Source organism: Rhinatrema bivittatum, chromosome 16 (genome assembly GCF_901001135.1).
Source record: "Rhinatrema bivittatum chromosome 16, aRhiBiv1.1, whole genome shotgun sequence".
Taxonomy (NCBI): domain Eukaryota; kingdom Metazoa; phylum Chordata; class Amphibia; order Gymnophiona; family Rhinatrematidae; genus Rhinatrema; species Rhinatrema bivittatum.
Window position 1 is genome coordinate 9,877,689 of NC_042630.1, and position 23,148 is coordinate 9,900,836.

Consider the following 23,148-nt stretch of genomic DNA (forward strand, 5'->3'; position numbering starts at 1 on the left):
GCACTTCCGGTCCCGCCCCTTCCGCCTTGGCCTCTTTTGTTTAGCTGGGCGCGCGTGTGTGCGAGTCTGAGCGCGAGGGTGGGCGGGGCTGGGAGACAGACTGGCGCGAGGGTTCCCCGGGAACGTTCGGAGGACCGGCGCGAGGCATTGGGTGCGTGCAGACAGCGGTGCGCGAAGGCCTTAGCCGGTGAGTCCGGGCCTACGGACCCGGCACGTTATCCCCTCCTCCCCCAGCCCAGCCAGGCTCCTTCTGCATTTGGAAGCGCCCGGCGGGGGAGATGCATCCCTCGTTGCTCGCTCAGCGCAGGCGATCCCCAAGGCCGCCTGGCTAATGATTATTGACGGACCTGTCCTACGAGAATTCCATGGCTTGATTGTAGCTGGAGTGAAAATAAAACGTTCTCCAGTTTGTTTTAAAACGGCTGCGTACTAGTTTTATGGTGTCCTAGTACAGTTTGAAAGGGTAAACTTGCATGCCCCCCACTCACTCATTTTATACATCTCTGTCAAACTGAAGAGTCCTAGCCTCTCATCATACAGGAGCCGTTCCATCTCTTTCAGCTTTTTTGTTGTCGTCCTCTGTACTTTTTTGTTTTTTTTTAGTTGTTAGATCTCTTTTAAGATGGGGGGAGACCAGACCCTCATACCTTAAGATATTGCCCCAGAGCATGCTGGGACTGCTGCTCTTGCCTTTCCCCCAGTATCATGTCCTGAGGGCCAAAGCCTCCCTTTTGTTATAAGAGCATTATCTTGGCTTCCTTTCCCCTCAGGAGAGATTCTGCGTGTCTCTGTGTTTCGTGGCTGGCTCCATCTGGGCTGTGCTTGGAGGATGCCGAAGCGTGCTAAGAAACAGCTGGAGGAGGAGACTGTGAGCGTCGAGTGCCCAGAGCAGGATGGAAATGGTAAGTGCCCTGTATGGCACCTCTGCAGGAAGATGGAAGGTAGTGGACAGTGCCAGAGGCCAATGCAGCACTTAGTTTGTGCACGATAGCTCCCCGATGAGATCCTTGTGTGGCGAGGAGAAGGTGGAGTGGAGATGCCAGAGATATTTAAGCTGATGTTTAAATGTTTTAACCTCCTCTCCAGAGCAAGTAGCAAAGAAGAGCAAGAAGGGAGGAGGGGCCAAAGCCACGAAGGAGCCAGAGGACCCGCCCACATATGAGGATCCCCCTGATAAGCTGACCTCTGCCTCAGGGAAGAAATGCAACCTCAAGATCACCTCCTGGAACGTGGATGGGCTCCGGGCCTGGGTGAAGAAGAATGGCCTGGATGTGAGTGTCCCCCCAGCAGGAAGACTCCTCTCTTGTCTGCACGTGCCTTGCTCCCCCTCTTCTCCCCCACCCCCAACAACAAAGCGAGAGATTGCACCATCCTGCCCACTCCAACTGTTGCTCAGCCTCCTAGCCCGCCCAGTCTCATGCCCGTGCCTTCTCACTCGTGGTACGAGATTTGTCACAGCACTGACAGCAGAGCCCTGGTGACTGCACTCATTCTCTGCGTCTTGTCTGGGGGAGGGCCGCTGGCTTTGTAACGTGATCAGCTTGCCACCCGCCTGCGCGGATAAGGAAGGAGGGGGCAAATTGATAGTTTACTGCTTTCCCCCTTGAATCCCCATACCAGGGAGATAAATTTGTGCTGTAAATACCACGGGGATCCTGGCTATTCTGTGGTCTGGTGAGGCCTAGGTTGCCCAGACTGTGTCTCCCGAGGCTGTGCTCCGTGAGTAATGGCTCCTGTTTCTCTCCTCCAGTGGGTGCGGCAGGAGGATCCGGACATCCTGTGCCTGCAGGAGACCAAGTGTGCCGAGAAGGTCCTGCCCAGCGAGATCAAGGACATGCCAGAGTACCCCCACAAGTACTGGGCCTGCTCGGATGACAAAGAGGGCTACAGTGGCGTGGCCATGCTTTGCAAGGACATGCCGCTCCATGTTTCCTACGGCATTGGTGAGAAACGATCCTTCGTCTACTACGCCTTTCTCAGGAGCTCACCTAGAATCAGGGCTGGGAGGGAGACCCCAGGAAGTCATCTAAAAATCATAAAAAGACAGAGCTTAGGGGGCAGTGGGACGGATCTCAGAAGATCATCGAGAATCATAGGGTGGAAGGGATCTAGAGTTCATCTGCCATGTTATCATCCACTTTGAGCGAGAATTTATTCCTCTGAAAAATATATAAAAAAAAATATATATATATATTCCAGCCCCCGTTCAGTCACCCTAGACAATATTTAACAAACTTAGGCTTAGATTCCTCATTCTGCTGTCATTTTTGCATGAATAGTGCCTGCGATTAAAAAAAAAAAAAAAAAAAGGGGGTGGGGGTGGGGCATGGTTAGGGTGATCTTGGAATTACCGCAGCGTGCGCTGTTTTTAGCGCTTCGCATACGTATTTACCACACCACGAGTTAAATGTTGCGGGCGCAATAAATTTTCGTTTTGCGAGATGAGAAATGCCCAAACAGGCATTTTCACGTTTTGGGCTGCTCGTGGAGCGTGAGAGAGCCTTATAAAGAGTCTCTCTCATTAGTCCTCTATTTATACTACTGTAGGAGGGTCAACCAGTGAGGTCTGGGGGCAGTTTCCCACGCCCAGTACCCCTCAGTGAGGATTGGATGAGATTTGGAATGAGAAAAGGCAGACACAGATGAGATTTTCTTCTCTCTCCTTACCTGGGTGCTGTCAGACTGGGGAGAGAGTACCTTGTACAAATCTCATCTCTGCTTACCTTTCCTCCTTCCATATCACGTCAGATCTTCACTGGGGTGCACTGTGCTGCTCGTACCTCTGACTGCGCATGTAAAACTGCCCCCAGACCTCACCTCGCACTACGAGCTGATCCTCCTACAGTGGTACAAATAGATGACAAACACGGCGGCCACCCCAGAGGCTCTCGCTCGTACTCTCCCTCCTGCTGGAAACGGGAAATCTCGGTTTGGGCATTTTGCACAGCCTAACCCCAGAACAAAAGGTGCTTCTTTCCCGTGTTATGACTGGCGTTACGCTATTGCACGCAACGTTAACCACCCTGCCCAAACTCCTCCCCGTTGACTACGTTATTAAAAATTTGCATACGCATCGCGAGATGCGAAAAATAGCGCATTTTGATGACTGACCCTGTTAAGTTTGCGGTTGCTACTCCCGGAGGAAGTAACGGATCCCTGATGCCCATTCCTGGCTGCTCTTGCCCCCTTAAGTCACTTCATGCTGCTGCCAAAGGGGAGGCAGATTTTAACCTTGGAAACCCACCTCCTGTCCCCCCGTTTGTGAGCCGGGGAGGAGGAACTCACATTCCTGTGGGGGAGAGCTTGTGAGAAACCCCCTGCTTTCCCTTCTGCCTTGCACTGTTTAATTCTGCGGCGCCTTTGACCTGTGCAGCGCAGCAGGCGGAGCGAAGGGGGGAGGGGAGCTTGCACTGTGCACAAGTCCCTGCTGACGCCCTGCTGCTGTTTCTTGTCCCCCTCCCCGTTCTGTAGGGGTGGAGGAACACGACAAGGAAGGGCGCATCATCACGGCCGAGTTCAAGGACTACTTCCTGGTGGCAGCCTACGTGCCGAACTCCGGCCGCGGCCTGGTGCGCCTGGATTACCGCCAGAAGTGGGACGGGGACTTCCGGGCCTACCTGAAGGGCCTGGATAAGCAGAAGCCCCTGGTCCTCTGCGGAGACCTCAACGTGGCCCACCAGGAGATTGACTTGAAAAACCCCAAGACCAACAAGAAGACGGCCGGGTTCACCCCCCAGGAGCGGGAGGGCTTCGGCAGCCTGCTGGGGGAGGGCTTCGTGGACAGCTTCCGCCACCTCTACCCGGACGTCCCGTACGCCTACACCTTCTGGACTTACATGATGAACGCCCGGGGCAAGAACGTGGGCTGGAGGCTGGACTACTTCCTGCTGTCCCGGGCCCTGCTGCCCCAGCTCTGTGACAGTAAGATCCGTTCCACCATCATGGGGAGTGACCACTGCCCCATCACGCTCTGCATGGCCATGTGAGGAGGGCAGGAGGCAGTGTACGCGGACCTGTGCATGGGGGGGGGGGGGGGGGGGGGGAAGGAGGCGTGGGATGGTGCGGGCTTCACCCTTGACATAAGTCGTGTGAGTAGCCGAAGGGCAGAGGTCACCGAGCTGTCCCCTACCCTCCGCCGTACTGCGTGGCCCTGTGAGGCGTGAAAGAGCGAGGGGCAGCGCGCTTTTCGGACGGTGACTACTGCCCCCTTCACAGCCATGTGAAGGTCAGTGGCAGGGTCAAAGGGCAGGGGTCACTGGGTGCCATCAGCGATTACCTCTCCCCCTTGTCTCCTCGTTTCCGTGCCGTCTCCCGTCGCTGTGCCGCCGTTCTCCTGTCCTCGGATGGGAAGTGTGGATAAATCTGTTTTATAAGCTGCTGAATGCCACCCGACTACTGTGCCCGGGGGGGGGGGGGGGGGGGGGGCTTTGGGGTTGGCCTGTTCCCTTCTCCTGGGGGATGGGGGGGTCCCTAAGGGAGCCAGGGGCGCTCGGGGCTGGGGCAAAGGAGATTCCCCTGCTGTGTGTGGCCAACACCATTAACCAATAAACCAGATGTTTTCAACAAAACCCAGCTGTGAGTGTGACCTCTGTTTTGGTAGCCGGGACGAGGCCTTGCTGACGCTGTTCTCCGCTAACCTTGCTTCCCTGCTTTGAGATGTGTGTTTGGCGGTTTTTCATGTTTTACTTTTAAAGCACAAATTCCCCCCCCCCCCCCGTACTAGCACCCGCTTTCATTTGGCTGGAACCAACCCCCTCCTTCCCTAAAGAAGAAGAAAAAAAAAAGGCTTGGAGAGCTTTTCTCTCCCGGTCGGGTTGTGCTGCCTCCATGAACGCAGGATCTTCTCAAGACCAGCGAAGCCTCTCTGATAACTTTACCAAATCTTAAACTTGTACAACATCGAACGATTTCCCCCCATCTCACTATAGGCTGCACCTCGCCCCCCTCCAATCAGAGCGGTGTTGGTGCTCGTGGCCGCTCTCGCCCCCCTCTGATACCCCACGCGGCGAGCAAATGGAAGAGCGCGGATGAGGACCTTTCCGGCGTGAAATAACGAATAAAATTAAATCCCTCGACGACCTTCCCTCGCTGATAACGGCTCGGGGAGCCACCGGGAGCGCGGCGCGGACCTTCGCCCGCCTGCATCCCCCACTTCCGCCAGCGGGCTCCGACGTCCCATACCGTACCCGATCCCCCCCCCCCCCCCCCCCCCTGAGGATTCTCCGGAGCCCGACCCAAGAGGACCCGAGCTGGCCTGGCCCCCTGCCTACTCCTTCCTTGCCTTCAATTCAAGGCGTCTTTAAAAAAAAAAAAAAACCCCAAGAAACAGTGCAGACGTTTATTTTTTGATATCCCTGGGGTTTTTTTACGTTTCCAGACTCCTCCTGTCCACCTCAGGATCAAACTGAAAAGGCCCAGTTTTGTTCCCCATTGATCCCTAAATTTCGGCAGGAACCAGGGGCGCTCCTCGCTCTTGGGAGATCCGGGCGCCCTGACTGCGCCGGGTGCGGAGGTGGAAAGGCTGGCGAGAGAACCAGCGCCCCCTCCGCTGCCCGTGCTGGCCACGGTCTCCACTCCACGTTGGCTGATCCTCCCCTTTCCTAGTTCCCTTGATGTGGTGCCCTCTTAACTCGGCGCCTCCAGCCCTCTTTAGGTGGCCACATCGGATCCTAAATAAAGCCCTAGACGTCCGACGCCCAGGAAGGGGCGGGGCCTTGGTGTTGCCGGCCTGAAGCGGCTAAAATCCCCACCCCCGAGGAGCCCAGCTGCTCGTCCGTGTGAAACCAAAAGGTCCAGAACCCTCCCCTTGCTGCAGTCTTGGATCTTGGGTCCTTGCCGGTTCTGGACGTGGCCTCCCGACTCCCTCACACTACCGAAGGTCCCATTGATTTTTTTACCGCCCTCCCCTCCCCTCATCAAACAGAGGCAGCCATCTTAGCGCAATATTTTATTCTTTCTCCGCTTTTATTTGCAAACTTAGTTATTTACACTGGTATAGTACAAAGACGGCAGGATGGAGGGAGCGCTGGAGCGGCTGCCGCTGCTCTTCTAACAGGAAAGATGGGGGCAAAGCAGCCCTCTTGCCCCTAAATAAATGAGGGGGGGTGAACAAATCACCACCACCAGACGCAGGAAGATCCCGTGGGGGGGGGGGGGGGGCGCGCGCTTCCCGGCTCCGCCCCTGCTCGCTTTTACTGCCGAGATGGCGCCCGGTCCCTCGCTTTCCTGCAAGGTAGCGGTCAAAGGCGGCTCGGCGTGCGTTGCCCCTTCGGGTCCGGGCCGTCGTTGGCCCCTGCCGACCTTGGTTTGTGACGCGAAGACCTCCCGTGCGCCGCGCTCCGTTTCCTCTCTGCGGGAGCTCAGCCTGCGGAGCCGCCCGGCAAATCAAAAGGCGCCCTGGGTGTGGGATTGTGAGGCGTTGAGACCCCCCTCCCCCCCCCCCCTGTGCATCCCATGGTCTGTGAGGGCAGACAGTGACCGGCGCGACCCTTCGGCGTTAGGCCGTTGGGTGCAGTTTTTCTCCACCTCCCCCCACCACCATGGGGGGCTCGTCTACGATGTGATCCCAGGGTCACAGCCGCACGTCCTCGTCCCGGCAGCCCCCGCTGTGCCCCCTTCCCAGTGCGGCTATTGACAGTAGACGGTCAGCGCGTCCTGCTGGTTCCCACGGATGAAGACCAGGGGCGGGCTCAGGTCATGGGACAGCATTTCCAGCCAGGCCATGTAGAGGGCGCTGGGGCAGGCGTCCTTCTTCATGACTGGCAGGCTCCTGCGGGGGGTGGAGAAACAGGAGGAGGGAAAGGTGAGAGAGAGAAAACCGCCTCCCGGGGGGGTGCAGGAAGAGGAGGAGGTAGGGCCACGGTCCTTACATGACGATGACGGCGGCGTCCTGCGAATTCTCCTGGAGGATTTCGTTCAGCCTCACCTGGCGTTCGGACTGCAATGGAAATGGATCGGGGAGAGGAGATTAGAGAAGGGCGACCCTGGGGCAGCCCTGGCCGGAGGAACTAGAAGAGGCGAGAGCGTGGGTGGGCTGGGGAGAGGGGGAGAGGCAGCCTGCCCTGTCTCAAGCTGACCCTTTTTACCTTCTTGCTGTGGGCCCGGAGGTCCTGGTCGGAGATCCTCCAGGGGTTGCTCCTTCTCAGCTCCTGGCTGCTCTCTCGGTCCATCAGCCCGTCGTTGAGCCGGTGCGGCGTCACCATGTCCTCGAAGACTTTCAGGCTGCGGAAGAGGTCCGAGGGCGATGGATAACGGTTAAGAGGTCGGGGGCGAGCGGGCCGGCTGAGACTGCAGGTTAATAACACGGGCTCGGGGAGGCGCCCGCAGAGAAGTCCGGCCTTAACCCGAAGGCGTGTTAGCAAGGGGGAGCGGACGATGCCAGCTCCGGACCCCCGCCCTCATTTCATTCCCCCCTCCCGGCTCTTGTCTCTTAAGAAGAACGAGCAATACAAGCCCCCGGGATGGTGGGATCTGTGCTCCTGTAGCAGCTGGGGCAGGCATCACGTGGACGCAAAGTGAGAACCCCCCCGCCCCCCACCCAAGGACATCTGACCCTCCTCCCGCAGCGTAAGAGATGCCTTAACTCCAAGGGCCCAGAAAGCAAAGAGGTAGGCGATGTATAATGGCCGCCAGGTGAACACAAAAGGATAGATGCCTTGATCTTTTTCAAATATTTATTAAAGTAGAGACGTGTTCAAGATGTTTTTGCATTGCTGACCTACAGTTACTCGTTCCTCGATGATGCTGCACCGTTGTATTTCATTCAAAGACCCTGGATTGTCTGAGCCCCTGAGGCAGCAGCTGTTGAGCTGCGAAACCCGGCCCGGGTCGGGCGGTTTTATGAATACGTCTCTGCTTCAATGAATATTTGAAAAAGATCAAGGCGTCTATGCTTTTGTGGTTTACTTAACTCCGAGGGCCTCCTGGGTTTCCTGTCTCTCGGCCTTCCGGGTCCCAGCAGAACAGAGAGAAGATGGAGGCGGGGACCATCCCGGAGCGGAGTCGGCAGCTTTTGGGAGCCGTGCAGCCCCCCTCTGGGACGCGTTCCATGGCGACGGCTTTCCACGTTCAGACCTAGGGGTTATCTTCCCTCTCGCCGGGAGCGCTCTGCTGATGGTGGGAGAAGGAAAGGGGAGAGCCTCTTACCTCTTTGCCTCTGGTTTCAGAGCGATGTCCGGCAGCACCAGGACCTCCTGGAAGCCCAGGCGGAACCTCTTCAGCAGAGCGAGCATCCTGCAGAGGGACGGGAAGAGACCTCAGCCATGGCAGAGAGAGAGAGAGAAACCACTCCTGCACCGCTCTCTAATGCATCTCCTGATGCACTGATAAACGCCCTCTGCAGCACCACTCCTGCACCGCTCTCTAATGCATCCACTGATCCACGCCCTCTGCAGCACTACTCCTGCACCGCTCTCTAATGCATCTCCTGATGCACTGATAAACGCCCTCTGCAGCACCACTCCTGCACCGCCCTCTAATGCATCTCCTGATCCACTGATACACGCCCTCTGCAGCACCACTCCTGCACCGTTCTCTAATGCATCTCCTGATGCACTGATACACGCCCTCTGCAGCACCACTCCTGCACCGCTCTCTAATGCATCTCCTGATGCACTGATACACGCCCTCTGCAGCACCACTCCTGCACCGCTCTCTAATGCATCTCCTGATGCACTGACAAATGCCCTCTGCAGCACCACTCCTGCACCGCTCTCTAATGCATCTCCTGATGCACTGATAAACGCCCTCTGCAGCACCACTCCTGCACCGCCCTCTAATGCATCTCCTGATCCACTGATACACGCCCTCTGCAGCACCACTCCTGCACCGCTATCTAATGCATCTCCTGATGCACTGATACATGCCCTCTGCAGCACCACTCCTGCACCGCTCTCTAATGCATCCACTGATCCACGCCCTCTGCAGCACCACTCCTGCACCGCTCTCTAATGCATCTCCTGATCCACTGATACACGCCCTCTGCAGCACCACTCCTGCACCGCTCTCTAATGCATCTCCTGATCCACTGATACACGCCCTCTGCAGCACCACTCCTGCACCGCTCTCTAATGCATCTCCTGATGCACTGATACACACCCTCTGCAGCACCACTCCTGCACCGCTCTCTAATGCATCTCCTGATCCACTGATAAACGCCCTCTGCAGCACCACTCCTGCACCGCTCTCTAATGCATCTCCTGATGCACTGATAAACGCCCTCTGCAGCACCACTCCTGCACCGCTCTCTAATGCATCTCCTGATGCACTGATAAACGCCCTCTGCAGCACCACTCCTGCACCGCTCTCTAATGCATCTCCTGATGCACTGATACACGCCCTCTGCAGCACCACTCCTGCACCGCTCTCTAATGCATCTCCTGATGCACTGATAAACGCCCTCTGCAGCACCACTCCTGCACCGCTCTCTAATGCATCTCCTGATGCACTGATACACGCCCTCTGCAGCACCTCTGAAGGATGGAGTCCAAAACCTGCAACCTCATGCTCCTGGTGTGGTTTTCCCCCATGAGATGGTGCAGAGCCGTGACAGCCAGGGCCATGGAGTCCAGCCCCACTACGTGCACCAATCTCCTCCTCTCCTTGAGAGGAGCTGCATAACCTCACCCTGCCCAGCTAACAGGAAGCCCCCTGTTACCTGGGCAGTCCCCGCTCCCATTTCCCACTGTTGCCCTCCCCTTACGTGGCCTTGCCTCTTGGTACCCCACTAAGTACCCAGCAGGACACTCACTCCTTCTTCTCCTCTTGCACGGTGTCAAGGTGGCCGCTGATGAAGAGTCGAACCTTGCACTGGCTCCACCTCTTCCTGCGGGTCAGCAGGTAGGGGATCAGCAGCGTCAGACCTGGGAGGATACAACAGGAGTCGCTGTGGCTCTTGTGCAAAGCAGAATGAAGTGCATTGTGGGTAAACTGGTTCCCACAGGTGTTTGCTTTTTTTTTTTTTTTTTCCCCACACTGCATCAGCAAAGCTTCAGTGGAAGAGGAACGTCAGCCTGGGTGCTCTGCTGAAACCAGTACCGTGTGGCAGCGTGGGATGGAGACGTGCAAAGGCTGCAGTCAGATACCTGACCCATGCCCCAGCCTGAGACTTGGGCATCCAGCGGTAGTTGGACATCTGTAAAAGGGAGCCAGCGGGGGTCTAGCTTAGAACCAGCATCAGCTCCCTGCCACTGTGCTGTGCTAATCCCTCCGGGGCCAGCCTGGGAGGACGGGAGCCGGAAGACCCCGGGCTGGGGTGGAGGCAGGCAGTGCCTGGAGGAGAGGACGGGCATTCACTCACCTCCGTCGTCAGACAGCCAGTACACGTCGATGCTCCTCCTGCCCTGCTTGGACTGGAAGACGGTGCTGGCTGGCTTCTCCACGCCCGTGTGCTCTGGAAAGGAGGTGGGGGGGCAGGGATCAGAAGTCAGATCAAGGGGGGGTGGGGGTGAAGAGAGAAAAGAGAGAGGCAAAATGCAGCGGGAATAATATTTTCCTGCAAAGCAGCCACTGTGAAATTAACCCCCCTGCGCCCTCTCCCTGACAGGACATGCGGGGGAGAAGGGGGGGACACCCCAGCCATGGATTAGGACTGGTGCTGGGCAATGGGAATGACACTGATGCTCTCTCTCTTTACTTTTTCCCGGAGTATCCTCCTCCTGCTCCTCCTCTTGCTCCGAAGCCGCCGCGTCGTCCTCCTCTCCCTCAAAGGTTGGGTTCACTGTGAAGACCAAACACAACGAGCAGAGGTTTGAAGCTTGAAACCATTCCAGGAGCCGAAGGATGCAGATGTTTTTAAATTATTTAACCTTTCATTGGGGTTCAGTTAGAACTGTGATCCCAAATGGGGACGGGGTTTGATGTTATTTCTGTTAGCTTTTCAGGGAGGGGGGGGGGGGGTGCTGCTGGACAAGGAAATACATAGGGTGATGGTGGAACGTGCTAGAATGTGGCAAAACAGGCAAAAGGTGTGGGACTTGGCCCCCAAATATTGCCCGAGTCTTTGGAGCTGGTGGGTCAGGCAGCCCCGGCTGTTTTTAAGACTGAACGCAGGCAGCGCCTCTGGTGGATGAGTTGATGGGGCTGCAGCTCCCTCCGGAACTCCTTTCAGAACGCTTTGCTGTTCCCTCCCAGTAGGGGGCGCTGAGAACATGGCAGCTGTGGTTACGTGCCTCCCAGCCCAACGTTTGAGACTCACCGTGTGCCTGCATGGTCTGCGACGCATCCAGCCCTTCCTTCATCTTTAGCAGGCAGACCCCGAAATTCATGTCGAAAGCGTCACTGCAGGAGGACAGATAGCCATGGACATTTTAGCGTTTACTCCTGGGATGGCTATTGTGTGTGTGTGTGTGTGTTTCGGGGTTGGAGGGGGAGAGGGAAGAGATGACTACATCACACGCCATTCCTGTAACCCCTCGCCTAACTATGACATCGTAATGCCATCACCCACAGCAGGAACCAATGGGCTGGAAGATGTTCTGAAGACTCTCAGAAGGACCTGTCAGGTAAGTACTGAAGGTTGGACCAGTACTGATGGTGGGGCAGAGCCCTGGCACCCCACGCAGCCCCTGATGAGTAAGGGGTCCTTTGGCGCACATGCTGGGGTACTCGTGTGACGCGGTGGGAAAGTGGTGCCCGAACCAGGACCCTAAGCCACTCACTGGATGATGCCGACGTAATTCTCCAGGTTGTCCGAAGTGTCCTGCCGCCAGTTCTTTTTGTAACCCAGAACCAACGTGTTGGGCCTGAGTCTGCCCAGCCCAGCGACCTGAGGAGGAAAGCGAGCTGTAACTAATGCATCCCACATAATTCTGCTCCGAGTGGCTTTTCTGTGCCTCACTGACTCTTATGTGTGACCTTAGAGGAGTCACGTTATCTCCCTGTGCCTCCGCTCCGCCCGTGTATTTGTGAATTTGACCTTGGACCAAGGGGGCTCCCTTCTCCCTTACCTGCATCAGGTTCCTGGCCCCTGACCTCAGGTCCTCGGCTACAATGGTGGTGTAGAAGGCCCTCACTTTCCTCTTCTTCAGCCACTTCATGTGCCCTTCAGATTCCAAGCCCTTCTCGGGGTCCTGATGGAAGGAGAAGCACTCAGGATAAATCTGTGCAATCCAAAAAGTCCAGAGCACTCGGACTCTGCACCCCACCTGCCACTCACCGTCACCACGTTCCCACAGATCATCAGGCTGATGTTTTTGGTGACCGTCCCAAAGAAATCGATCAGGGCGGGCCGGAAATTCGGGGGTCCACTGAGAACCAGGCACTGAGGGCTGGGGAAAAAGGAAGGGGGGATAAGAGGAAGACCCTTGAGATGGAGGGCAGCATGTGGGGGAGTGGGACACGTGCGAAATGGAAGGCGATATGTGGTGGAAAAAGCCACCAAGAGGGAGAGAATAGGCAATGCTGTGTCGAGTACCAGGTTAAGAGTAGCGATGTTTGCGGCGTGAGTTGTGTTGTCACGTGTCCTAATTTTATCGTGTCTTGTGTGGTGCTCTGCAGTCACATAAAAGCTCAGCGGCTGTTACCGGAAGTTCTTGACGTGGTCCTCCACCCTGGTGAGATTCATGGAGTAGGCCAGGGCCATGTGGTAAGAGCTGGCTTGCACGGAGGAGCCCCAGTTCACATCTGAGGAGAGACGGAGAGAGGGACTTAAAATGATCTACCATTATCTGCCATCTCCCCATGCACCTCTGTAAGAGAGGGAGCTCAGTTCCATGAACCCAACAGGCAAGAAGACCTTGCACAAACTCCGCTGTCTCCCTGTGCCTCAGTTCTAATCCCAGGCTTTGTCACTGTAACTCTTTTAAAAGGGTCTTATGCATCCAGGGGCTAGAAATGTGCTGCCAAAAACCTTCACCCCAGATGTGGCTGCATTATTATGCGATCCCGTACCCACCTTCATTCATTTTATAGCCACGGTGGTCAAACGGCGTCCCTTCATGTATAATCCAATGCAGTTTACAAACCACTAGTCCCAAAGTCTGCCTAACAAATACAATCACATACAAATCCAAGGCATAAGAGGCAAACCAATGCAGAGCAAACGTAAGAGACGGGGGGTGGGAAAGGGCCCCTGCTGAGTTCTCTCTTACCAGGCTTCTTATAAGTGACGTATCCGAGCAAGAAGACGATGATTCCCACAGCGATAATGGCCGCCCACCAGGTGAGCAGGAACATGATCACCACAGACACCAGGGCTCCGAAGAGCGAGACCCACTTGTTGTAATAGCGGAAGGAGGGCCTCCAGCCTGCGGGAGAGGCGGAAGCATGCAACGTTAACGGGACAGGAATACCCCATGAAAGACGAGCAATGTTAGCCCCTTCCCTCCTCTGCGCAACCTTTTTGGTGAAAATCACAGCAGCTTTTTAGAAAGTCGCTTGGCTTTCCAAACCATTCGCTTTGGATTTTGCCGTGTTGTTGGGTTTGCTTGGGGGGGGGATTTGAAATTCCCACTCAAATTCCCTCCTCCCAGATACGCTGTTGAAAATCCAATGGATTTCCCCTATGGAAAGTCCTAACGCTTTGAATTCGAACCCTCCTGGCATTCATTTGGTTCAGATTTGACTTGGAATCATCGGTGCATCCCTCGTGCAGAGAACAGCAATACAAATAACAAGATGTCTAATCTAGTGTGATCTTGGAGAACAAGATAAAGGACTTTGGGTTTATTTAACCTAAGAAAGATGAACAGGGGGTGACATGATAGCAGTGAGGGAAATGCTTATCCAGGGAGGGGGTGAGATATCTGCCACTGGAGGTTTTAAAGAGGTTTGGGATAGGACACAGTAGATCCTATGGAAGGAGGATGGGCTAAGGATCCTCTTGAAGTCCCTCCCACCTCTGTCATTCTGAGATTCTAGATAACCCTTCAAGGTTCCTCCCAGCCCTATCATTTTGATATCTAGATGACATCTTAAGGAAATAAGATTATAAGATAGACCTTGCTGGGTCAGACCAATGGTCCATCGAGCCCAGCATCCTGCGTCTATCAGTGGCCAGTCCAGGTCATTAAGACGAATCTGGCAGATCCATTCCTTGTTGCTCACTTCCAGATCAAGTCTACTTGACTAATAATGGTTTTTCTCCAATTCTTTCTCCAAGCTGTTTTCAAACTCAGCTATTGACCACATCCTCTGGCAACACTGAGTGAAAAAAAAGACTTTTTCCAATTTTTTTTTTTAATCTGCTACCTGTTAGTTTCATGGAGTAAATAACCATCCCCTATTTATCTGTTGAATGCCATTTATGATTTTATAAACCTCTAGCATATGTCCTCTTAGTCTCTTCTCCTGAAGAGCCCTAATCTGTTTGTTCACATTAAATCTCATCTGTCCAGTTCCACAGTCTAGCAAAGTCTCTTACTGCTGTTCCTCAGGGGGTCCCCACCTGCTAGGAACTCATTTCATCCAGACCTATAGTTTTCTAACATTTTCCTTTGAAAATGTTGTAATCATCCAGTGCTTCTATACCCACCTGGGGAGCTGGTGATGGATGCATGGAAACAGCTGAAGTTGACCAGGGCATAGGAGCAGAGAAAGAAGTTGGAGATGATCGGAGCAATGGTGTTCAACTCGGCTGCAAACACACAAGCAAGGTCAGGTCAAGGGCAAGAAGGGAAGGTCCCGTCACTCGCCAGCAGTACAGGCGCGACTTCCCCCCAACTCAGAGAGCAGAGTAATTCAGTAAGGTTTCACATGGTGATGGCCTACAACACTAAACACCTTGGCTCTCAGGAGAAGATTGCGCTCGGCAGACTTCTAGTCTTCTCCCTACCTAAGCAGTGTTGCAATTTTTGTGTTATCTAATTGCATACAATGCTAAGACTAATTCACATTAGCTGATACCTCAGAGCACCTACAAAGATACCTGTTTGGGGGTTAATGGAGTAAAATTCAGCCTCCCCAAAAAAACTATTTTTAATAAGACAAGGGCTTTCTGTCACCTCGATCCCTCCTGCTGTCTGCTGCTGCTCTCTCTCTCGCCTCTCTCAGTCTTTTCCCCCACTACTACCCCAAATATAGACGCGCTGTGGGGTGGGAGGGGAGACTCACCGATGAGGATGAAGGCCACGGCAATGATGAAGGCCAGGGCGTAGCCCCGCAGTGGCTCGTGGTTCTTCCCATAACCCTTGGCAAAGAATCCAATGAGGGGGTACAGGTTGTCTTCACACAGGCACTGTGGGGAAAAGATGGCAAGTAACTGGGGGGAGGAAGGGGAGATGGGGTTTACAGCAAAACAGTGAGCTCACACCCATCGGGCAATGAGATTGACACCATAAATGGAGAATCTCGCCATTGATGACGGATGAGTCGTCCAAGGACAGATGATGCTGATAAAGGCTGGCGACATCACTGGGCAATGACTGATCATATACTTAGTGACACTGTTTATATATATAAACATATTTTCTCTCTGCAATAATGTAGGGAAACCATAAAACTGAGCAGACATGAGCAGGGAGTCCCAGAGCAGAAATGCACTTAGGCATCACCTCGAAGAATAATATTTTACGCAATGATTTTGTCCCTAAACGAGCACTTGAAATTACCAGAAGTGTGCAGACAGGGGGCTGTGATATAATGGCAGGAAATCCCTTCTGCTACAAACAGTAGTCCAACTCAGGAAAATCTGGAAGGGGGTTTCACAGGGTAGGACACTTTGGAAGGGAAGTATGTTTAAGGAAGGCTACGTGCCTCCTCTCTTAAACCTGTTTATGCCAGTGCTGCAGGTGACTAACCTGGAAGACTTTGGGTGCAGAGACGAGGCACGCCAGAGCGGAGGAGAGGGTGGCAGCGAAGATCCCAGCAGTGATCAGAGGGCTGAAAGCAGACACCATGCTCATGGTCTGAGAGAGAGAGAGACGGGGAGACAGCGCAAGGCACATAAGATACATTTGCACAAAATAGCAGCAAGAAATGGTGACCAATCAAAGGGACGGTGATGAAGCAGTCAGGAGCCAGCATCAGGGTTTCCAATTGCCTCAGCTAGAGCAGCTAACTGACTGTCCATCTGCCAGTCCTGAGAATCTTTATTTCACGGTGACTGCTCCGTCCAGAGGGGCAGGAGGTCCTCACCTGATAGAGATTAGCCAGCCCGAAGGAACAAGTTTCAGTCTCTCGGCATTCTGTGAAATTCCACTGGTAGGAGCAGGATGATCCCTCGCAGCCTCCCGTCACGTTCAACAGCACCGAATCATTCAGGCTCCCAGAGGCATCGCGCACTACACAGGATCCTAAGGAAGGAGAACCAGGCAGCAGTGATGCTATAGGCCAGCCCTGCCAGGCTTTCTACACATATGCACAGAACCACAGTCCAAAGGTAGGAAGAGCAATGGTTGTATCACAGACCTACACACAGTCACAGATGCACCAGCCTACTGGTGAATACACGCCCATGGAGCCACCCGTGCTGCCACCACCAGAAAGGCTACTCGTTCCATTCCCAGTCACAGAGACACGATTCCCTTCAGATTATGCTCCGAGCCCAGGATGACAATCAAATTTATGGGGTACCCCCTCTGGATCTTTAATCGGTCTACCAACCTCCCTCCCAAATAATCCCCTGTTAGTGCTGGCTGTGTAATCTCACCGATGGTTGCAGAGATGGCCAGGTAAGAGATGGTTGTCCAGAAGATGGCTAGCAGGGTGCCTTTGGGGATGGCCACAGCTGGATCCTGCATGGCAACAGCAGAGTGAGGAAGGAAACCCCAAGGTCTATGAGCACAACAAAGACATAGCTCCCACCTTCTGCACCCCCTCCCTCTCAGAGCCCACAGGGAAATAGCAAGGCGAGAAGCAACCTTGTACGTCAATATATCTAATGGAGACATCTCACCAACCACCATGTGCAGTGAAAGAACAAATCACCAGGGTGTGGTAATCTGCACTCCCATTTTTCCAACAAATGGGAAAAAAAATGACAAAATCCCAGAATCCTTTGGGTTGAAAGAGCAAGCATGGTCAAGGAAAGACCATGGAAAACGTTGATCCTTCCATGCCTGTGAGGGCACCATACAGGAAAGAATACATAGTCTTTTGGTCCACCAGGCTCCCTACCCTTATACCTTCAGGTCTCCAGAGATGTTGGCACCAGCCAGAATCCCAGTGGTTGATGGGAAGAAAATGGAGAACATGCCGAAAAAGTTTCCGGTTTCCCCCCGCCAGTCAGGAACTATGTTCTCCAGGAAGATGGATCCTGCAGGCAAGAAGAGGTGATTCAGGGTGGCAAGCAAGTCGCAGAAAGTCGAGTTCTTTGCTGATGTGCCTCACTTTATCTCCTCCTTGTGATCTGTACGCCCTGCTTAGGGCAGTATTGTGTATTGAGTGCTTCAAGGGATCTCTCTTATGGCAGAAGACGGGGAATGCTCACTTCCAGGTTGGATTTCAGGATATTCATAAAAAATAATCATCAGATAGATTGGTCTACAGGGGATCCAAAAAGCAGGCCCTGAAGACCAGATGTGTTTGCTGCCTCTGCAGGACTATAGGGGTAGATTTTAAAAGAAACACGCGCAGCCTACATGTGCGCTCGCTACCCGGCACGCGCTCATGTACACCTGATTTTAAAACTTGCGCGCGCATGTTATAAAATCAGGGGTCGACGCGTGCAAGGGGGTACACAATTATGTACCTTGCGCGCACCGAGCCGCGCTGCTTCCCCCGTTCCCTTCCCCCTAACCTGACCTTCCCACCCCTTCCCCTAACTTTCCCCACCCCCCCAGCCCTACTCTAACCCCCCCCCCCCCAAATTATCTTACCTTTTGTGCCTGCCTCCGGGCAGGTGCAAGTTGCGTGCGCCGGCAGCTTGCCGGCACGCGATCCTCCGACAGAGCAGCAATGGCTGCTCTGTGGGAGGCCTCTGGCCCTGGCCCACCCCCAGACCACCCCACCCCCAGACCGCCCCTTTAGCAAAGTCCCGGGACTTACACGCGTCCCGGGGCTTTACGTGCGTCGCCGGGCCTTTTTAGAATAGGCCCAGCGTGCGTAACCTTTTAAAATCCGGCCCATAGTGATTACCCCTGTGGTAAGAGCTCATCTTGGTTGGTTCATAAGTGCTTTATCCTAATTGAATATGCTGGGAATGTTGCCCTGGGGTATTAAAGATGGCATCTTGCACCAGCTGGTGCAAATGATACTTTTATGATTATACGAGATGACTCTTTCATGCCGAGTGTTTGGTAGATGCTCAGTAGACTCTGCGAGTATGAGTAGTGCCTTTTATGGTTGGCTCATATACTTGATCATCATAGAGCATGTGCAAATGCACAGCAGTGTCACTGAGCAGTCTCTTTGGACACTAATATGGTGGCATAAGAAAAACTGATTCGATTGCATGAGCCACCTTCATTCCCACCACAAGCGAAGGGATGCCACAGGCTGAGTTAAGTCTGTTTTTACTCCTGTTGCATGCTGGGACACAAAGTTAAGGTTTTTCATAGAAAAAAACAGAACTCCCAGTCTATATTCAACGGGAGCAAAATCAGGACTGGCTTTGCCTGTCCAGACATTCTGGAGCCAGTTGACAACCCTACCCTACACAACATTCCAAGATAGGCTCTCTAATCCCCATTTGAACATTGTGTACGCAATATGGGATGTCAGTTGGTGATGGGGCATTCCTGGTATCAGTGGATCTCTTGGTTGGAGCTGCTCACTCACCTTGGTAGCCAAAGAACCCTTTGGACTGCTTGTTCTCATTGGGAGGAAGGAGGGTTCCCACCAGATAGTTCACAAAGGACACCATGATCACGAAAAAGAAGGCAATCTGAGCCTGGAGGATGATGGGAAACAAAATCTCAACAAGACCATAGAGTGGCAGTTGGGAGTTAAGGGTGGTGAAGGGTCTGTGGGGAAGGGCGATCAGATAGCAGAATGTGAAACGAGAGAACAGTGGAGGTAGTCATGTCATAGAATGGGATGTAAAACAGGCCACCATTGGGTAAAAAGTGGAATGAACTCAGTCTAACACTTAAATCACTAGAGGGCTGCCAAGCACGTGCTAGTGGTAAGTGACACTAAGTGGATGTCTCTGGGTCTGCTGCCGAAGATCTCTCTACTTCCTCTGTTCAGGACCACTGCTTCCATTAGGCAAACTAGGCAGTCACCTAGAGTGGCAGACGTCCACCAGTAAGATGACCAGAGGGTGCCATGCCAGGGCCTCTAACAAGAAAACAGAGCGCAGTACTGGAGCCACTGCTGCTTGTAGGAGGGAGTGCGTCTGTTGGAGCTGCCACCAGTAGGAAAGTTGGAACGTGTCCAAAGGTTCACCTAGGGCACCAAACATGCTTGCACCAGCCCTGCCTCTGTCTGCGTAAACAAAACATGCCATCCATAAGCTCCTGAACAAACCTGAGGACTTGTACCTTCTGCCTGTCCTTGCTCACTAAGGGGCGGATTTTCAGAGCCCTGCTCGCCTAAATCCGCCCAAAACCGGGCGGATTTAGGCGAGCAGGGCCCTGCGCGCCGGGAAGCCTATTTTACATAGGCCTACCGGCGCGCGCAGAGCCCCGGGACTCGCGTAAGTCCCGGGGTTCTCCGAGGGGGGCGTGTCGGGGGCATGTCGGGGGGACGGGCCCGGTCGTCGCTGCGTTTCGGGGGCGTGTCGGCAGCGTTTTGGGGGCGGGTACAGGGCGTGGCCATGGCCCGGGGCGGTCCGGGGGCATGGCCGCGCCCTCCGTACCTGCCCCCAGGTCGCGGCCCGGCGCGCAGGAGGCCCGCTGGCGCGCGTGGATTTACGCCTCCCTCTGGAAGGCGTAAATCCCCCGACAAAGGTAAGGGGGGGGTTTAGACAGGGCCGGGCGGGTGGGTTAGGTAGGGGAAGGGAGGGGAAGGTGAGGGGAGGGCAAAGGAAAGTTCCCTCCAAGGCCGCTCTGATTTCGGAGCGGCCTTGGAGGGAACGGGGGTAGGCTGCGCGGCTCGGCGTGCGCCGGCTATACAAAATCCATAGCCTTGCGCACGCCGATCCAGGTTTTAGCAGATACGCGCGGCTCCGCACGTATCTACTAAAATCCAGCGTACTTTTGTTTGCGCCTGGAGCGCAAACAAAAGTAGGCTATTCGCGCTCGTTTTAAAATCCGCCCCTATGAGTGTTGTCACAACAAAGTGATGACAAGGATGTGATATGGGATGTGTAGAAGATGAGGAAAATCCTACAATACCTTAGCTTCCCACTCCATCCCCGCCAGAGAAATTGCCAATAGAAGGGTGACCGTAAGGACACCAATGATCCTGATGTCGTTGACGGGGTCTGTCATGACGGCATTGTACTCCTGTATGGGGGGGGGGGGTGAAGAGAGGAGGGTGTTAGATTACAGGTTAGGAAGGTGGACATGGGCAAAAAGGAAAATTTCTTTGGAGGAATGAGCTTAGGTGGGTTGGGAAGAGAAGATGGAGACCTACTATCAGCATGTCCCGCACGGTCTCCGAGAAACCCACTGTGTGCATGGCCACCGCCACTGCATTGGCAAAAGCGAATATGAGTCCGATGGAGCCACCAAGCTCTGGGCCCAGGCTACGAGAGATCAGAAAATAGGTACCCCCTGAAAGATACAACAATACTTTCATATCTTAGAAGGTGCAGAACAGAATGGGACAGGGGCTCCCTTAAACACAAGTTTAAGCATCACTGGTGTACTATAGTAACTGCTATGGGACCTTCAGTACCTACAGAGAACCATAGGTTGAATCTTTACCGGAAATCTTGCTGATTAAAGTAGCCCAGATCTTTTAATGCCTCAGAGTGCCCCCTTTTTCTTTATTAGGCTCCCACTCACCTGACTTAACTTTGCCATTGGTGGAGATGGCAGAGATGGAGAGTCCAGTGATGGAGGTCACAACCACAGAGAGGAGAATGATCAGCCAAGTGAGACCTGCAGGAAAAGAGCACCATTGGTCATGGTCACCATGGTGACCTGCTCTCATCCCAACCACTTGGAACCCCCCCCCCCTCGTTGTCAGCTTTCACCATCCCATAAACCCAACTAGTTTCTCTTCCCTTCCCTACTCCACACTCTTGCCCTACACCCAACTAATTTCATGTCAACCTGACTAAAACCACAAACCCAACCAATTTCATTACATCCTGCCTCAAACCCAAGCATGTCACCCTACCTTACCAAAGATTAATTCAAGCCTAGCTAACCTCAGTCAACCATGCCTTTTCACCCCAAACCCAACAAACTACATCCCAACCCCCTAAAACTCCGCCCAGCCCTGCTCCAAATAAGCCCAAAACCTGAACATCCTCACCTCCCCATGACCTGTCAGTTTACATCAAAACATTCTCAGCTCACTCTGCTCCTGTTTTGTTATCTCTATTCTTCACTCATCCCATGAATTTCAAGTCTGACCCAAGTACCCATGACCTCTCTCCCTCCTCCATAATTGACCCATGTCAGCATTCACTCCCTTTCCGCATATGCTGGCCCTACGCATAGCGCCCTGTGTCTTCGTACCTATTCCAGCCTGTGCGGTGATCCAAGGCAGCCTCAGATACAGGATCACCCCCCAGATATTTAGCATGCAGCGAATCTGGGTGGAGAGGAGAAGACACACACCCTGAGACCCTCAGGTTTCCCCAAGCCTCCTCCAGGATTAAAACATATAAGCCACTCCCTGGCTGTGGCTGTACAACCTGCATGAAGCCCAGTTTTTCACTGCGAAGCCTTCGTTCGATAAGTCCTGGCTGCAGTCTCCCACCAAACTCTTAGGAAGCAGCCAAGTTGGCAGAAGTCACCAGTGACATCACCTACAACGGATACCTTCTTCACCCAGCTGAAGTGGAATTTAATAAAACTATTTGCTCTTTCCTACTCCCAACGCTTCTTCCAAATTGGCCTTTGATACCTCTTCCAACTTTTCCTACGGTTTTGGCCTAAATATGTGGAGAAAAAAAGGAACCATCTTTTGGAAGCAATAACATGGAGCTATGTGAGACGGAAGCAACCTACCATCACGCCCTTGACCCAGCCAAAACGGACCGGTTGCCCTTTAGCTTTGAGATTTTGGCCTTCCTGGTTGGTTTCTTCTGTGACGGTGGCGGTCTCCTTGCCGCCAGACCCTGTGTTGGGATGTGGAAGAGCAAGGACCGTCTGCTCCTCATCCTGTGAAGATGGAATGCAGGCATCAATGGACCAGGAAGGAAACTGAGGTGGTGGTGAAATAGGGGAAGCCCTCACAAGCTTCGGGGGTGGAACTATCTTGGGAGGCGAGGTGGTAAATTATCCAAGGCTGATGCTGGTACATGATCTTTTGAATCCACATTCTTAAGACACCATCTCATCTGAAAAGCTCATGTAATAGCATTTTTGGATAATTCTCATACTGGTCCAGTTTCTCCAAGGCCAAAACAGCTACTAGAGCTCTGCCACAGGGGGACAGAAGAGGGAGGTGAAATATGGGAGAGAAAAAAAACGGGACAGGAGAATGATTTTATGTCAACCTTAGAGGTTATGATTTGACAACATGTTTACACTAGGAGACTTTGCATTATCTTTTCTTAGAAGTAGGAAGTGTAAATATATAATTTTTCATTTACATAGTTTCTTTATTGACCTGATAATTCAGCTACTGAGTGCTCTCATCTACTGGAACTCACCACCAATGCATTACGAAGGACGTCCAGCGAGGGTCTGTTGCGCCTCAGCCTGCCTGGCACCATGGTGTTGGCATAAAATTCGTAGCGTGGCGCAGTGTCCAGGGTGTCATAGTGACATGCCGTCCCTCTCATGGAGACAAGGGTGAGAGCACTGGTGCATGTCCTGTTGCTGAGTGAAGCCAAATCTCTCCCTGCTGTGTCCTCTCCTGCCAGCTCCCCGTTGCAGATGTTGGGTCCCCCTTCCCTGGTGGGCATGCTGGAAAGCATGCAGAGCCCATCACTAAAGGCATAGATTGCCTCATTCAGGTGCTCCAAGGCTGCATGAACCTCTTCTGCTGGGACCTCCACTACTGGGCAATCACAGGCAGATAGATAGGCTGGAGCAGGGCCGTCACTGGTGGATGTGTGGGTGGAAGCCAGCCCATCACTAGTGTTGGAAGTGCAGGCCGGAGCCAGTCCATCATTGATGGAGGCAAAGGCTGGAGGAAGCTCATCACAAACAGCCAGAGCCAGGCCATCACTGATGAAGGAGCAGACTGGCGTGAGTTCAACTATGG

General features: G+C 53.7%; 2 protein-coding genes across 3 annotated transcripts; one reads left to right on the top strand and one right to left on the bottom strand.

Moving 5' to 3' along the window:
- Positions 1–13: 13 nt before the first annotated feature.
- LOC115077954 (DNA-(apurinic or apyrimidinic site) lyase-like) lies at positions 14–4,021 on the top strand. 2 transcript variants are annotated; one of them, XM_029580414.1, is made up of 5 exons: positions 14–151; positions 771–902; positions 1,087–1,271; positions 1,751–1,943; positions 3,472–4,021. In XM_029580414.1, exons 2-5 carry the CDS (start codon positions 830–832, stop codon positions 3,984–3,986), a joined length of 966 nt encoding a protein of 321 aa, XP_029436274.1. In that variant the 5' UTR covers positions 14–151; positions 771–829; the 3' UTR covers positions 3,987–4,021. The 2 variants fall into 2 exon arrangements, with proteins under 2 accessions (XP_029436274.1, XP_029436273.1); XM_029580413.1 differs by having other exon boundaries at positions 33–187.
- Positions 4,022–6,559: 2,538 nt separating this feature from the next.
- On the bottom strand, positions 6,560–22,946 carry LOC115078581 (solute carrier family 12 member 3-like). Its single transcript, XM_029581508.1, has 26 exons — positions 22,592–22,946; positions 21,945–22,097; positions 21,450–21,525; positions 20,769–20,864; positions 20,395–20,534; positions 20,154–20,264; positions 18,655–18,766; positions 17,061–17,191; positions 16,586–16,670; positions 16,072–16,229; positions 15,735–15,842; positions 15,049–15,172; positions 14,471–14,572; positions 13,089–13,244; positions 12,522–12,621; positions 12,155–12,266; positions 11,946–12,068; positions 11,658–11,764; positions 11,195–11,277; positions 10,634–10,717; positions 10,298–10,390; positions 9,749–9,860; positions 8,146–8,232; positions 7,086–7,221; positions 6,870–6,937; positions 6,560–6,769 (listed from the first exon to the last, which is right to left on the bottom strand). The coding sequence occupies exons 1-26, from the start codon at positions 22,856–22,858 to the stop codon at positions 6,628–6,630; spliced, it is 3,066 nt and encodes a 1,021-aa protein (XP_029437368.1). The 5' UTR covers positions 22,859–22,946; the 3' UTR covers positions 6,560–6,627.
- Between the last annotated feature and the right edge of the window lie 202 nt (positions 22,947–23,148).